Consider the following 16,724-nt stretch of genomic DNA (forward strand, 5'->3'; position numbering starts at 1 on the left):
TTAATACCACCCTCTGTTAATCTTGTGTGATGCAAAGGTAGCATCTATTTCCCCATCCAAATCATCAACTTTCTATCCACTATCTGATGACTCACTTAGAACTCATTTTATGGTGGGGCAAACTACAAGTGTGAATACCACTCATTGCTTAAACTCAAACTAGTATCCTCTAAATAGAGGTTAACAAGCAGTATAAGCAGCAGGCTAAGGAAATTTGGCATGTCTGCCTATGACTCCCACCAACTTTTAGAGATGCACCACAGAAAGCATCCTTTCCAGATGTATCACAGCTTGGTATGGTTCTTGCTCTGTCCAAGACCGCAAGAAACTACAAAGGTTTGTGAACGAAGCCCAGTTCAACACGCAAACCAGCTTTCCATCCATTGACTCTGTCTACACTTCCCGCTGCCTCAGAAAAGCAGCCAGCATAATCATGGACCGCATGCACCCCAGACATTCTCTCTTCCACCTTCTTCCATCAGAAAAAAAATACACAAGTCTGAGGTCACGTACCAATCGACTCAACAACAACTTCTTCCCTGCTGCCATCAGACTTTTGAATGGACCTACCTTGCATTAAGTTGATCTTTCTCTATACCCTAGCTATGGCTGTAACACCACATTCTGCACTCTCTCCTTTCCTTCTCTATGTATGGTATGCTTACAAGAAACAATACTTTTCACTGTATACTAATACATGTGACAATAATAAATCAAATTGAAAGTATAATTATATGGTGGCTCTTTTAGATTACCTGCACTTAAAAAGACTAAACAAAGAGTTATTCACAAATTAAACATATACTTTTTTCAATTAATGTAAAATTTATTTTTACGATCAGAACTACAGGACATACCTTCCTTTTTTCCCTGAGTTTAGCAGCTTCCTTTGGATGATTAAATCTGAACATGTTGGTTCTCCCCAGGAGTATGACAGCTCCTTTAAGAGAAGAGGAAAAAAAAAGTTGAAATCTTCCATAACCTAAGATTTATCGAAATATGTAACAGAAATTCTGCCGACAAACATTGCTGAGTAAAGCACACTTACTGAGTCGCCTTGGGCATGACAAAGTAACGAGAAAATTAATTGGTGTCTCTTTTAAACACAAAACCACTACATTTGCCCTTTGTTTTAGAAAGGTGCGAATAACAGATTTCCTCAAGTATTGTGCAGGGCAGGTGACATGTTTCCAGATAGAGTAAATATTTCAACACTACAGTACTAACGTCCAAAACCAACCCGTCAGTCTTCAATCCTCCAGTCACTTACTTGGTGGCATCCATTGCTACTTAAATGCAGGTATAAAAATCAACAGACCACAATCAATGCAATACTATTTGGTGATGCTGTTGTCTTGTTTTAATTAGGAACAGATTTATTAGGAAAGAATTTGCAACGTTGAACGTAGGATTTGGAATACGATTAGTATACCATCACTTGTGGCTCATGTCTCGTATATTCTTCCGAAGACATTCCAATATGCTGAAAAGGACAGCAATACAAATCTGTGGCTGCAAACATGTTTTTTTTTCTCTTAAAAAGCTAGGAATTAACCTCTAACCCTTGACATGTCGGCAATAAGATTTTGGCTCAAGTGGCTGCAAAATTGTTGAATACGGTTCGCAAAAAAATGTTTCTTCTAATCCGAGATCAAAATATTCTCATTAATTACACAGGTACTTCCAAATCAGTGCAGGAGTTGAAAAGGTTTCAAGCAGCTTTCCTTCCCAGTGTTTAAAGCTGGTTTATAAAGCAGCATCCTTTGTAAAGAGCAGGGCTGGGAGCTTTCCATTTTATTCACAACATTGCTAATTAAAATCGCAAAACCCCAGACTTTATCGGTGCTGCTGGGCCATGTAAATGTTGTGTAGAAATCCCGTCAATTCTATTAAATTTAGTACTTAAGGCGGCAATCTGTTCTCAAGATACGGCAATGCATGTCATCAATCCTCTGGATTACACCATGCTCATGGGATCAGCAAAGAACCTAAAGGGTTCCTGGGAGAGAAGCAAAACATTTAACCTTTCTGGATTAACCTTCACCCCAATTAATACAACAATGACATTAAACAAAGAAATCCACTGACTTTGTCAAAAAAAATTCTTTTCATGTGGCTATAATGTGTTTAATCTATTTCAGCTTGTGTTTGCTAGTTCAGAACTATTCACAGCGTGAATTTATAAAAAAGACTACCATGTATCCAGCAAAGCCAACATAAAAAGAACTCAACGTTAAGGATAACCTTGGTCACACTGACAAATAGTCTGGTCAATGAAAGCTTGTTTTTGAAAGATGGTTACCATGTCCTTGCCTTAACAACTGTGTGTGAACAGGATAATCCTTTGTTTGCATACGCCAATCATTCATACTGTGAATAGCTGCAGTCTTCTGAGCACAATCAATTAATTCAAATGTAACTGTTCATTAATTGAACTCCGGGGATGATAGAATTTGAAGACTAGAGTCAATATAATCATTGTTGATTTTAATTTCAATAGAAAAACACTCATATTCTCATAGGTTGGCTTGCCTATCCTAGATGAAACACAGAGGTCCGTAACTTCCACAGAGTGGCAATCAGCTTCAGATTGCTACAACATGTACACTTATCTTTCATGCCCGTCTAGACCGGCCTTCCGACTCAAGCCGGACAACCCAGCAGCACAGCTATGTCCGAAACCAAATGTCACAGTTCAGCAGAATTGGATTGGAGGACGACAGGCCACTTTTTTTTATTAATAGCACCAGCTGCCTTAAACCAGGTAAGTTTAAAGGTCTAATTAAATTGACAGACCAGGAAAAAGGTAAATGCCTGAGGTAAGTGGAGGGGGGAAGAGAGACAGGAAGAGAAGGAAACAGACATTGGGTTGGGGTGGTCGGAGGTCTGGGTCCAGTTGGGATAGGGTCAGGACAGCTGGCATTAACGGTCCAGTCGGGTTGAGAATTGGACCCGCAGGGAGGGCGCGGTGGTGAGGATTCCTGTGCAGGTGGGGTGGATCCCATGGGGGTTCACAGAGGGTTGTGGAGAATACCATGGTGGGTAGGTTAGTTGGGGGATGTTGAGGAGATCGGTCTAGGTCTTTACCAGAGTTATCCAGAGGTTAGAAAAGGTTTTAATTCTTTTAACATTTTTGAGCAACGATTGATCTAACCCTGTCAGAACCATCCAAAGTTTGCAATTTAAATTGCATTTTTGGATGGCTCACAGCACAGGACAATTGCCCAGAGAAAGTTTGCTCCACCGTGGATCTTTGGAATACTCTCCCCCAATCTGACACTGAGGAGCTTGGAAGTTACCGCTCTTCGCAACACTCAACTTTATATGAGGTAATTTGAGGGTTTGATCCCAAAACACAGGTCAGAATTCTTTATCGAGATGGTGGCTCCGTCACCCTGGCTGAAACGTTGGGGCTGGCCCACATCCACAGTGCTCAGAGGTCATGACTCAATTCTATGGCCATCAGGTTGTTGTGGTTAATGCAGTGTTCTCTGCTCCCTTGTGGCAGGATGTCCCATCTCCGAGATTTACTGGCTAATCAGATGGCCGGCAGCCCCACCAGGAGTAGTGGCCATTGTTGGGACTATAAAACCATAAGACCATAAGACACAGAAGCAGAATGAGGCCACTCGGCCCATCGAGTCTGCTCCGCCATTCAATCATGGCTGATATTTTTCTCATCCCCATTCTCTTGTCTTTTCCCCATAACCCCCGATCCCCTTATTAATCAAGAACCTATCTATCTCTATCTTAAAGACACTCAATGACCTGGCATCCACAGCCTTCTGCGCAAAGAGTTCCACAGATTCACCACTCTCTGGCTGAAGAAATTCCTCCTCATCTCTGTTTTAAAGTATCGTCCCTTTAGCCTGAGGTTGTGCCCTCTGGTTCTAGTTTTTCCTACTCGTGGAAACATCCTCTCCATGTCCACTCTATCCAGGTCTCGCAGTATACTGTAAGTTTCAATAAGATCCCCCCTTATCCTTCTAAACTCCAACGAGTACTCATAGAAGAAATCATAGAAGAAATCATAGAAACCCTACAGTACAGAAAGAGGCCATTCGGCCCATCGAGTCTGCACTGACTACAATCCCACCCAGGCCCTACCCCCGTATTCCTACACTTTTACCCACTAATCCCTCTAACCTACGCATCTCAGGACACCAGGGGCAATTTTAGCATGGCCAATCAACCTAACCCGCACATCTTTGGACTGTGGGAGGAAACTGGAGCACCCGGAGGAAACCCACGCAGACACGAGGAGAATGTGCAAACTCCACACAGACAGTGACCCAAGCCGGGAATCGAACCCAGGTCCCTGGAGCTGTGAAGCAGCAGTGCTAACCACTGTGCTACAGTGAGTACTGATCCAGAGTCCTCAACCATTCCTCATATGACAAGCTCTTCATTCCAGGGATCATTCTTGTGGACTTCCTCTGGACCCTTTCCAAGGCCAGCACATCCTTCCTTAGATATGGGGCCCAAAACTGCTCACAATACTCCAAATGGGGTCTGACCAGAGCCTTATGTAGCCAAAAATAGTGGAGAATCGGAAAATTGGGAAAACTTTAAGAAACAACAAAGAACGACTAAGAAAGCGATAAAGAAAGGAAAGATAGGTTATGAAGCTAGGCTAGCTCTAAATATAAAAAAATGATAGTAAAAGCTTTTACAAATATATAAAAAGGAATAGAGTGGCAAGAATGAATGTTGGACCCTTGGAAGACGAGAGGGGGGATTTAATAGTGGGAAATGAGGAAATGGCTGAAACTTTAAATAAGTTTTTTGTGTCGGTCTTCACGGTGGAAGACACAAATAGTTTACCGAATATTAACGATAGAGGGTTGGTAGGAGGAGAGGTACTCAATACAATTAATGTTACCAGGGAGGCAGTGCTTGGTAGACTAACGGGACTGAAGGTGGACAAGTCCCCGGGCCCGGATGGAATGCATCCCAGGGTCCTGAAAGAAATGTCAGAGGTAACAGCAGATGCGTTAGTGGTTATTTATCAAAATTCGTTGGATTCTGGGGTAATGCCGGCGGATTGGAAAACGGCTAATGTTACGCCACTGTTTAAAAAAGGAAATAGACAAAAGGTGGGTAACTACAGGCCGGTTAGCTTAACGTCTGTAGTTGGGAAAATGCTGGAATCCATCATTAAAGAAGAAATAGCAGGCCATCTGGATAAGAATGGTTCGATTAAGCAGACGCAGCATGGATTCAATAGGGGAAAGTCGTGCTTGACGAACTTGTTGGATTTTTATGAAGATGTGACTAGTGCGGTTGATGGAGGGGAACCGGTGGATGCGGTGTTTTTGGTTTTCCAAAAGGCGTTTGATAAGGTGCCTCACAAAAGGTTGCTGAAGAAGATTGGGTCACACGGAGTTGGGGGTAGGGTGTTAGCGTGGATTGGGGATTGGCTATCCGACAGGAAGCAGAGAGTCGGAATAAATGGGTGCTTTTCTGGTTGGCAGATGGTAACTAGCGGCGTGCCGCAGGGATCGGTACTGGGGCCTCAACTATTTACCATTTATATAGACGATCTGGAGGAGGGGACTGAGTGTAGGGTAACAAAGTTTGCAGACGACACAAAGATAAGTGGAAAAGTGAATCATGTGGAGGGCGTAGAAGGTCTGCAGAGAGATTTGGACAGGCTGAGTGAGTGGGCGAGGATCTGGCAGATGGAGTATAACGTTAACAAATGCAAGGTTATTCACTTTAGAAATAATAGCAAATTGGATTATCTAAATGGAAAGAAATTACAACATGCTACTGTGCACAGGGTCCTGGGGGTCCTTGTGCATGAGACGCAAAAACCCAGTCTGCAGGTGCAACAGGTGATCAAGAAGGCAAATGGGATGTTGGCCTATATCACAAGGGGGATAGAATATAAAAGCAGAGATGTCTTGCTGCATCTGTACAGGGCATTGGTGAGGCCGCAGCTGGAATACTGTGTGCAGTATTGGTCCCCTTATTTGCGGAAGGATATATTGGCCTTGCAGGGAGTGCAGAGAAGGTTCACCAGGTTGATACCAGAGATGAGGGGTGTTGACTATGAGGAGAGACTGAGCAGATTGGGTTTGTATTCGTTGGAATTTAGAAGGCTGAGGGGGGATCTTATAGAGACCTATAAGATAATGAAGGGGCTGGATAGGGTAGAGATGGAGAGATTCTTTCCACTTAGAAAGGAAATTAGAACTAGAGGGCACAGCCTCAAAATAAAGGGGGGTCAGTTTAGGACAGAGTTGAGGAGGAACTTCTTCTCTCAGAGGGTGGTGAATCTCTGGAATTCTCTGCCCACTGAAGTGGTGGAGGCTACCTCGTTGAATATGTTTAAATCACAGATAGATGGATTCCAGATCGGTAAGGGAATTAGGGGTTATAGGGATCAGGCGGGTAAGTGGAACTGATCCACTTCAGATCAGCCATGATCTTATTGAATGGCGGGGCAGGCTCGAGGGGCTAGATGGCCTACTCCTGCTCCTATTTCTTATGTTCTTAGAAGTACATCCCTGCTCTTGTATTCTAGCCCTCTCAACATGAATGCTAACATTGCATTTGCCTTCCTAACTGCCGACTGAACCTGCACATTAACCTTAACACTGCAGTTAATCCACCACAATGAGCAGCACAGAGGCTGGATTCAAAATGGAATTGAGGCAGTTAAGCAGGTGACTGGGGTAATGGTGGTGGAGGCTGATTTTAACAGCTGTTGGGGTCTCCGAACAGGAGCACCCCCTTATCCTGTCAGCTTCCCCCTCCCCGCCCTCACCATTGAGCCTGCAGCCAGGCCACCAGCGGTGGCAGCAGGAGGGCCTTAGGTGGCCATTAATTCACTACTTCATCTACAATTCTGGCCATAGAATGCAGCTCTGGGACCAGCAGATCAGACTGTGTGACAGTTCAGGTAAGTGATCAACTGGCAAACAAATAAACACTTACTTTAAATCATATCTTCAGTTTTTTTTCAATTTAGAAATGATACCAATAAATCTTGTGTCAATCAGGTTGATTGCTGACAGCACTCCTAACATCAAAATAGCAAAGTTACTCCCTTATAGCCCAAGAAAAAAACCATGATATAAACTTGAAGAGACCCCAGCAAAAGTAGGTAGGAGTCTAGTGTCATCATGCATCTGCACTAGCTGTGGACGAACGGACTTTGACTAACTGTTGATCTGCCAGTTAGTAGCAGAATACGCTCCATAATGAAATATAGCAAGAGTTGGTTAGAAACAAGTTTAGTTACTACTACATTTAGTTGCATTTCCTGAGATGAGGCAAGTGCTAAATTCTGACAGGATCCCTATCCAACTATTTTGGATCCACCAATTTGCCTCCCAAATTGTAATTGGGCATGCCAAGAACCAGGCATTCATTGCATAATACATTGAAACAAAGGTTAACAGAATAGGTCCTCAGAGTGGAAAACTTGAGATTGGACCAGTCAAAATGGTGTGCGAGTTGGAAGGAGAGCCCACTACTACAACTCTGATCAAGAATGATTTAGGTGACAGTAATTTGAAACTCGAGGAAAGGTAAAATAATATCGACATCAAATTTGGAATGCTTGACTTCACTTTCGTTGCACCAAAGACATATTGCTTCCAGCCTACAAAATGTGGCTTTGAATCTTTTTGGATGTCAAGTGTTGCTCATTGAAGAATCATTTCTCTCAACAGTCATGTCATTAAGCAGAGGGTGTGGAATGCAGTATCTCAATTTGTCAGTTCAGTAGAGATAAGAGATCAATAGTCATATTTTCTCTGGTTCAGCAGGGATCACAAGCACAAAAGCCCACAGGCAAACATGGGGAAGGAGGTCACGGAAAGGTTGGAAGTACTGAAAGGCAATAAGGGTAAAAATAAATACTTAACACACTAACAAAAAAATGTATGCATATGTTTAGTAATATGGTTACCTTTTTATGCTATGTCGGTAAATCTAACATATAACAGCTCAGCAAAAACTGGTACTGATGGACAGCACTATAAAGAAATTATAACAATGTTTACCTGCCCCAGTACTGTTCCAAGTTGATGTCTTCCAAATGGCAATACCGCAAATACAATGATTTACGTGCTTAATGCAAAGACATGTGAAAAGGCACTGCCCTACAGTAAGTAGATCCTTAAAAGCAGCAAACGCTACCATGTCAATACAGAAGTAGCAATATGTGCTTAACCACTCAGTGCATGCCATCTGATGCCTTTGCAGGTAATGGGAGGACAATTTAGATCACATGGGGAAGAGGATCTCATTTGCCATTCTAAAAGTCACTGTTGGGCATCTCTCCAAGAACAGGAATAATATCCTGATGAAAATAGGGGCATTACCAGTAATAAGATGCAATGATGAGAACCTTCAGAAAGGCCAGGGAAATGCTATTCAGAGGCAGTCCTGCAACGCTTGTGTCAATAACAGGGGTAGTCATGATGTGGAGATGCTGGCGTTGGACTGGGGTGAACACAGGGGCACAGGCCACCATGCAAATTTCTTTCATTACATGATTCCACTTGGCTTCCTTGAGAGTACCCCAGTGGAAAATCTGAACGGTCTGTAGCAATGTGGCTGTTAATAAATGCCACTGTAACATAAGTGGCTAATGTCAAAGGCAGGAGTTCTTTTGCGTAATTGAAAGGTAGGAAGCAGTGAAACCTCTGCTTCACTTATAGCCTTATAATATAATAGTCTATTATGAAGCATGCCGTTACAGCCTTCCACATCTTGGATGTGTTATGGTTCACATCGCAGGAAGCCCTGAAGAGCAATTTCAACTTTTTGGAAGAAACAGTAGGGAGAACCTCTAATAGGAAGCATTTAGTGACTTGCTGGTCTCCTGGTGCAGTGTTGTCCTGCGGTGGGTGTTGCGGACTGGCACATTCCAAGGTCCAGGACTACATGCTGAGGGACGCACTAAAGCTTGGGCAATAGGGAAAGTTCACTGTCCAAGTCTGTTTAGCACAGTACACTGAGGAGCTGGAAACTGTGTCGAACCTCTCAGTTGTATGCCTAATATAGCACATTGTAAATATCTAGAGTATTGCAACTGTACAAAGATGGTACAAAGTATTTAGAAAAGAAATACTAAGGTAGCAAGGAGGTAACATTAAACTTGAAATCAATAGAAAAGGACTTGGAGTGGGGTATAGACTGGACAGCTGATCTACTATTGCCCACTTGCATCCCTACTGAAGTGGAGCTTTTTTTAGAAACAATAAAAGGTGATTTTGGAGCCACATAACTATGGAATGAAATTCCAAACAGAATCCTGGAATTTTTACAGTGCAGGAGGCCATTTGGCCCATAGAGACTGCACTGGCTCTCTGAAAGAGCATTCTACACAGTCCCACTCCCCTGCTTTATCCCCATAACCTTGCACATTATTTTTTTTTCAGATAGCACTCCAATTCCCTTTTGACTATCTCGATTGAATCTGCCTCCACCACCCTCTCAGGAAGTTCGTTTTAGAATCCAACCACTCCCGGGTTTAAAAAAAAACTTTTCCTCACATCACATTTACTTCTTTTGCCAGTTATTTTGAAGTTGCGTCCTCTAGTTCCTGATGCTCCATTGAGTGGGAACAGTTTCTGACTATTTACCCTGTCCAAACCCCTCAGGGTCTTGAATACCTCTATCAAGTCTCCTCTCAGCCTTCTTTCTCCAAGGAAAACAGTCTCAACCTCTCCAATCTGTCCTCACAGCTACAGTTCTTTACCCCTGGAATAATTCTTGTGAATGTCCTCTATACTCTCTCCAATGCATGCACATCCTTCCTCAAGTATGGCATCCAGATTAGGACACACTACTCCAGATGAGGCTTAATGAGTGCCCTGTACAAGTTCAACATAAGAACATAAGAAATAGGAGCAGGAGTAGGCCATCTAGCCCCTCGAGCCTGCCCCGCCATTCAATAAGATCATGGCTGATCTGACGTGGATCAGTACCACTTACCCGCCTGATCCCCATAACCCTTAATTCCCTTACCGATCAGGAATCCATCCATCCGCGCTTTAAACATATTCAGCGAGGTAGCCTCCACCACCTCAGTGGGCAGAGAATTCTTACATGACCTCCTTACTCAATGCTCCTTCTAATAAAAATGATGAGCTTTAGTTAAATTTAATTTAAATTTATCTCATCCAGAATATTTAACTTTCTGATAAATAAAATTAATTTTACACATGACCAACTTTTTTTGGCCACAAATGATCAGTTTTCTTTATCCTCCTGTAGTTTAGATTCCTGTAAATCTTCTGCTGCCTTTGATAACAACGCTGCCATTGTCACTGCTGCTGGAGCTGCAACAACATAGGATCCTGCCAGAACAATGCATTGAGGGACCAGATCCCATCTGAGGAAAATGGACGATTAAAACTCAGTTAAAGTTTATTTATTAGTGTCACAAGTAAGCTTACATTAACACTGCAATGAAGTTACTGTGAAAATCCTCCAGTTGCCACACTCCGGCGCCTGTTCGGGTACACTGAGGGAGAATTTAGCATGGCCAAGGCACCTAACCAGCACGTCTTTCGGACTGTGGGAGGAAACCGGAGCACCCGGAGGAAACCCACGCAGACACGGGGAGAACGTGCAAACTCCACACAGACAGTGACCCAAAGGCTGGGAATCGAACCCGGGTCCCTGGCGCTGTGAGGCAGCAGTGCTAACCACTGCGCCACCATGCCACCCCAGTGAAACTCACTACAAACATACCGTGCAGATCATGGTATAGAGCTTCCCTTGGACCGCAGCGTAATTTAAGCTGACATTCAAGTGCAGTATTGAGAGAAGACTGTAATTTTTGAAGGCACAGCTTTCAGATGACAGTAAATTGAAGCTCTACGCTGGTGGTTGAAATGGATGTTAAAAATCACACTGCACTATCCAAGGACGAGTAGAGAATTCTTCCAATATCCTGGACAATAAACCAGTGCAAGAAAAAAAGGTGGCAATTTGCTTCATTGGTAGTCACAAAATACTGCCTGTTTGCCGACATATTAGTCGCTGCACTTTAAAATAGTCAATTACAAGTGAAGGGCTTTGAGGTTTCTGACAATGATAAAGCGCTGTATGAACCTAAGCCTTGCTACCTCATTAAAAAAGACTCTCGGTTCTCTAGTGCCTTCACATACAAAGAAATGTCTTCGAGCACTCTAAATGATAGAGGACATCGAGTAGCCAAGAAAGGGAAAGAAGGTAGTAATCAAACAATAGTTTTAAAAGAGGCCTCTGAAAGCAGGAAGGGAGGCAACAAGAGAATGGGGTAGGAAGTTCCTGAAGGTGAACACCAATGTTGGAGCCGGAGAGTAAATAATCATAGAATCCCTACAGTGCAGAAGGAGGCCATTCGACCCATCGTGTCTGCACCGACCACAATCCCACCCTGGCCTTATCCCCACAATCTCATGCATTTACCCTGCTAGTCCCCCTGACACTAAGGGGCAATTTTAGCATGGCCAATCCACCAGACTGTGGAAAGAAACCGGAGCATCCGGAGGACACCCACGCAGACACGGGGAGACTGCGCAAACTCCACACAGACTGTCATCCAAGGCCGGAATCAAACTCAGGTCTCTGGCGCTGTGAGGCAGCAGTGCCAACCACTGTGCCATCGTGCCGCCCAAATGTGTACTCCTGCATCGGAGAAGTGGAAGGCGTGCACAGGACACGTAGCTGGAGGAATGCGGGGTGTCAAGAGGCCGTGGTGGAATTTGAGACAGGAGAATGAGCTTCAACTCAATCTCCAAGGAGAAAAGGAGGGCAGCGGAGCTTGGCAGGTTTGGGAATGGGTCATGGCAGGTGAGCATTAATGTTCTGAATGAGTTGTAGTTTGAACAGGGTGGAGGTGGATGGGCCAACAAAGAAAGCATAGGATAAATAACAGCATGGATAAGAGTTTTAGAAGCACTGGGAGAGCTATGGAAAGGGAAATGCAACATCACCTTAAATGTTATATCAATTATTTATTGCAAAGCTTCATTCAGGCTTGATGCTTTTTAACAGTTATAGTAGAGAATAGGAGAAAAAAATAAATATCCTATAATACCTTTGGACTGGTGTATGTCACATGATAATTATTGATAAGACCATTCAGCCCATCTTCACTCATTCACCCAATAAAAGCCAAAGCGGTCCTGAATTTTGGTTCTTAAGTGATGCCAGGAGTTTGTGCCTCCTGGACTCCACTGGACATTTTAGGCTTAGGAGAACTTCCCATTACTAATTTGATCCCATCTCGCCTTAACTGGTTCTCACAATTTTGGCTGATGTAATTTTAAAGGAATTACCTTTTTCATGTCATTTACTGTCTTACTGACTTTTATAAGCCCCCATTTTTCTCATCTTTGCTCAGAACGGCACGGTAGCACAGTGGTTAGCACTGCTGCTTCGCAGCTCCAGGGACCTGGGTTCGATTCCCGGCTTGGGTCACTGCCTGTGTGGAGTTTGCACATTCTCCTAGTGCCTGCGTGGGTTTCCTCCGGGTGCTCCGGTTTCCTCCCACAGTCCAAAGATGTGCGGGTTAGGTTGATTGGCCATGCTAAAATTGCCCCTTAGTGTCCTGAGATGTGTAGGTTAGAGGGATTAGTGGGTAAATATGTAGGGATATGGGGGTAGGGCCTGGGTGGGATTGTGGTCGGTACAGACTCTATGGGCCAAATGGCCTCTTTCTGCACTGTAGGGTATCTATGATCTATGAACCCAGACTCCGAACATTAAGGATCAGCTGTGGTGGCTCTCCCCCAAAGAGCTTCCAGCACTCAACTTTCTTCTTTAGTATCAGTAATGTGGTACTGAGCATAGGAACAGTCGTAGTCCATTCAGCTGCATGTTCCGCCATTCAATAAGACCAAGGCTGATCATCTACCTCAATGCTACTTTCCCGCTCTATCCATTTCTATTTTGAACATACTCAACGTTTGAGCTTCCCCAGTCCTCTTCGGTAGAGAATTCCAAAGATTCACCGCCCTCTGAGTGAAGAAATTTCTCATGTCAGTCTTAAATGGCCTGCCCCTTATCCTGAGATTATGTTCACTGTTTTTAGACTCATCAGCCAGACGAAACATCGAATCTGCATCCACCCTGTCGTGCCTTGTAAGAATTTTGTAAATTTCAATTAGGTCACCCCTCATTCTTCGAAATTCTAGGAAATACTTATCCAGCCTCTTCAATCTTTCCTCATGCAACAATCCCACCATCCCATGTATTAATCTTGTGAACCTCCACTGCACTCGCTCTATGCCAAATATATCCTTCCTTAGATAAGGAGACCAAAACTGTCTCAACAAGGCTCAATAGAACTGCAGTAAAACATCTTTATTCTGTACTCACATCCCCTTGTGATGAAGGCAAAGATACCATCCACCTTCCTAGTTGGTTGCTGCACCTGTATTCCAGCTTTTAGTGACTCACGAACAAGGACATAGAAGTCGCTTTGCACAAAAACTGGTCTGGCCAGAGGACTATATAATTTCACCATGATTTCCTCTGGCTTTTATGTTGCTGGTAAGTCCAACGCCGGCATCTCCACATCATTTTATGTTGCTGTGCAGGTTGTGCGGTGATGGTGGCACAGTGGTAATATCACTGGACTAATAATCCAGAGGACTGGGTGGGAGTTCAAATCCCACTCTGGCAGCTGATGGAATTTGAATACAGTGAGTCAACCTGGGGTATAAAGCTAGTCTCAGTGAAGCTGGCCATGACAGCTATCATCAATTGTTGTAAAAACTCACCTGGCTAACTAATGTCCCTTAGGGAAGGAAACTGCCATCCTTACCTGGCCTACATGTGACTCCAGAGCCACAGCACTGTGATTGACTCGTAACTGCCCCTCTATTAGATAATAAATGGGCAACAACTGCTGGCTTTGCTAGTGACACCAACATTGTTGATTGCTACTCTGCTTGGTGTATCATAGAATCCCTACAGTGCAGAAGATCCATTCAGCCTACCAGGTCTACACCGACTCTCTGGTAGATTATTTTATGCAGGACCACTGCCACCACACCCCACTCCCCTATCCCTGTAACCCCACTAATCCCCCTAACCTACACATCTTTGGACACTAAGGGGCAATTTGGCATAGCCAATCCACCTAACCTGCACATCTTTGGACTGAGGGGAAATTGAAGCAGCCGGAGGAAACGCATGCAAACACAGAGAGAACATCAAGGACGGCATGGTGGCGCAGTGGTTAGCACTGCGGCCTCACAGCGTCAGGGACCCAGGTTCGATTCCAGCCTTGGGTGACTGTCTGTGTGGAGTTTGCACATTCTCCTCGTGTCTGCGTGGGTTTCCTCCGGGTGCTCCGGTTTCCTCCCTCAGTCCAAAAATGTGTGGGTTAGGTTGATTGGCCATGGTAAATTGCTCTTAAGTGTTAGGGGGATTAGCAGGGTAAATACATAGAGTTGCGGGGATAGGGCCTGGGTGGGATTGCTGTTGGTGCAGGCTCGATGGGCCGAATGGCCTCCTTCCGCATTGTAGAGATTCTATGATTCTAACATGCAAGCTCCACACAGACCGTCATCCAAGGCCCGAATCGAGCCCGGGTCCCTGGCACTGTGAGGCAGCAGTGCTAACCACTGTGCCACCATGCCGCCCATGTAGTTATTAAGTAAGCATATTTCTACCTTGGTTTAGCTGCGTGGCCTCATCAATGTGATTCCCATTGACCGAGCACTGTGCTCCATTCAGCGGTATGACAGTCACTTTGTTATTGCGGTTTTCAAAGATACAATGTTCACTTTCTAGGTCAAGACCATGGAGAACTGCAAGACAAAGCGGTAAAAACAAAGGTTAAGTTTCGCTAACTTTTTCTTCAATATAGCTCTCATCGCTTTTAGAGCAAATACAATGTTGGCCCAAGACATTCTGTTTGCTTCTGAGTAATATTTTAATTTGATGCCAGGAAAAGTCCTGTGATCAGCAACGAAATGGCCGTAAATGAATCAAATTTAAACAGAACGAGTCCCCAATTTACAATATAATTTCAGAAAAACAAACCTGGCAGAACTGACATCAGTGTTGGAACCAGAATAAAAAATGTGGGATAAGTCTTTAACACCTCAGGAGAGCAATATTTAACATTGCACGAGAAACTCAAAACAAATAAAATACAAACGAAACATTCCTACCAGTGACTTGAATTTATACTGCACTTTTAACGCAGCAATTTGTCCCACAGGAAAAAGCGAATGGCAAAGCAAAGAAACAACATTTGGGGTGACAACAAGCTTGGCTCAAGAGGTGGGTTTTGACACAGGTCTGCGAAAGGAGAGACAGCTGGAAATAAACACCAGCCTTTGGAGAGAATTCCAGAACATGGAATGGCTAAACGTGGCTTAAGACACAGCTGTCAGTAAAGCAAAGGGATGGAGGAATCACAAAAACAAAGTTGGAACAAGTGGTGTTCATGGTTGTAGCATTCAACAAAGAACATTACAGCACAGGAACAGGCCCTTTGGCCCTCCAAGCCTGCCCCGATCATGATGCCTGCCTAAACTAAAACCGTATGCACTTACGGAGTCCGTATCCTTCCACTCCCATCATATTCATGTATTAGTCTAGATGCCCCTTAAATGCCGCTATCGTATCTGCTCCCACCACCTCCCCGGGCAGCGCGTTCCAGACATTCACCATCCTCTGTGTAAAAAAAACTTGCCTCGCACATCTCCTTTAAACCTTTCCCCACGCACCTTAAACCCCTGGCCTCTAGTACTTGACTTTTCTACCCTAGGAATGATCATTCGTAAAGGTTAGAGAGAGAGAGAGAGAGAGAGAGAGTGAGGGCTCTTTCACAAGTAAAAGAATGTTAAATTTGAGGAACTGGGGGAATGGGTGCCAGGTATGGCAAGGAGACTTCCTGCAACACCCACCCCTCCCAAACACCCCCGCTCTCAGCTGGTGAATCCGTACTTTTCCATGTTGAATACCACTGGGAAGAAGCGTTGAGGCTGGCATGGCACAGTATGCACTCTGGGTGCAGGACTTAAATATCCATCACCAAGAGTGGCTTGGTAGCACCATTATTGACTGAGTCCGAACGGATATAGCTGCTAGACTGGGTCTGTGGCAGATGTTGCGGGAGCCACAAACCCAGGTGTCATCAATGTACATGGGACCTGCTACGGCACGTCTGAATAATGTCAGCAAAGGGAAGCATGTAAATGTACCAGATGGCATGTACTGATAAGGAAGAGAAGATGTTAACAATTCCTGAGGATTTGGAACTCTGGGCATCATGAGGAATAGATTAACTAACCTATATCTTGCTCAGTAGTGGCATCTTCACGTCCAACGTAGGTTTTGCCCTCCTATTAAAGAAAAGAGAGGTCATTTGCTACCATAAAAATAAAAATTAAGTCAATGATTGAGGTGCTAACTGTAGCAAAACATCGACCATTCTACACTCCTCGACCTGGTGCAAACAAAGTTTATTAAAAGCAAGAAATATAAAATGAATACTTATGATACATTACCTATTTATAATAAATGTACAGTAAGAAGTCTCACAACACCAGGTTAAAGTCCAACAGGTTTATTTGGAATCACGAGCTTTCGGAGCGCTGCTCCTTCATCAAGTGACTCACCTGATGAAGGGATGGACTTTAACCTGGTGTTGAGAGACTTCTTACTGTGCCCACCCCAGTCCAATGCCGGCATCTCCACATTATAATAAATGTAGCTATAAGGATTCCCAATTAAAGCAGATCAAGCTAATC

At 44.0% G+C, this 16,724-nt stretch overlaps 1 protein-coding gene across 4 annotated transcripts in view; it reads right to left on the reverse strand.

Moving 5' to 3' along the window:
- kif16ba (kinesin family member 16Ba) overlaps nucleotides 1-16,724 on the reverse strand; it is a 154,643-nt gene that overhangs the window by 69,424 nt on the left and 68,495 nt on the right. For all 4 annotated transcript variants that reach the window (XM_078230379.1, XM_078230378.1, XM_078230381.1 and 1 more), the window contains exons 14-16: nucleotides 16,265-16,316; nucleotides 14,634-14,771; nucleotides 858-940 (exon numbers count right to left, since the gene is read on the reverse strand). In XM_078230379.1, the coding sequence (XP_078086505.1) occupies nucleotides 858-940; nucleotides 14,634-14,771; nucleotides 16,265-16,316 (273 nt within the window). The remainder of the gene's footprint in view (nucleotides 1-857; nucleotides 941-14,633; nucleotides 14,772-16,264; nucleotides 16,317-16,724) is intronic.

This window comes from Mustelus asterias, chromosome 15 (genome assembly GCF_964213995.1).
Source record: "Mustelus asterias chromosome 15, sMusAst1.hap1.1, whole genome shotgun sequence".
Classification (NCBI taxonomy): domain Eukaryota; kingdom Metazoa; phylum Chordata; class Chondrichthyes; order Carcharhiniformes; family Triakidae; genus Mustelus; species Mustelus asterias.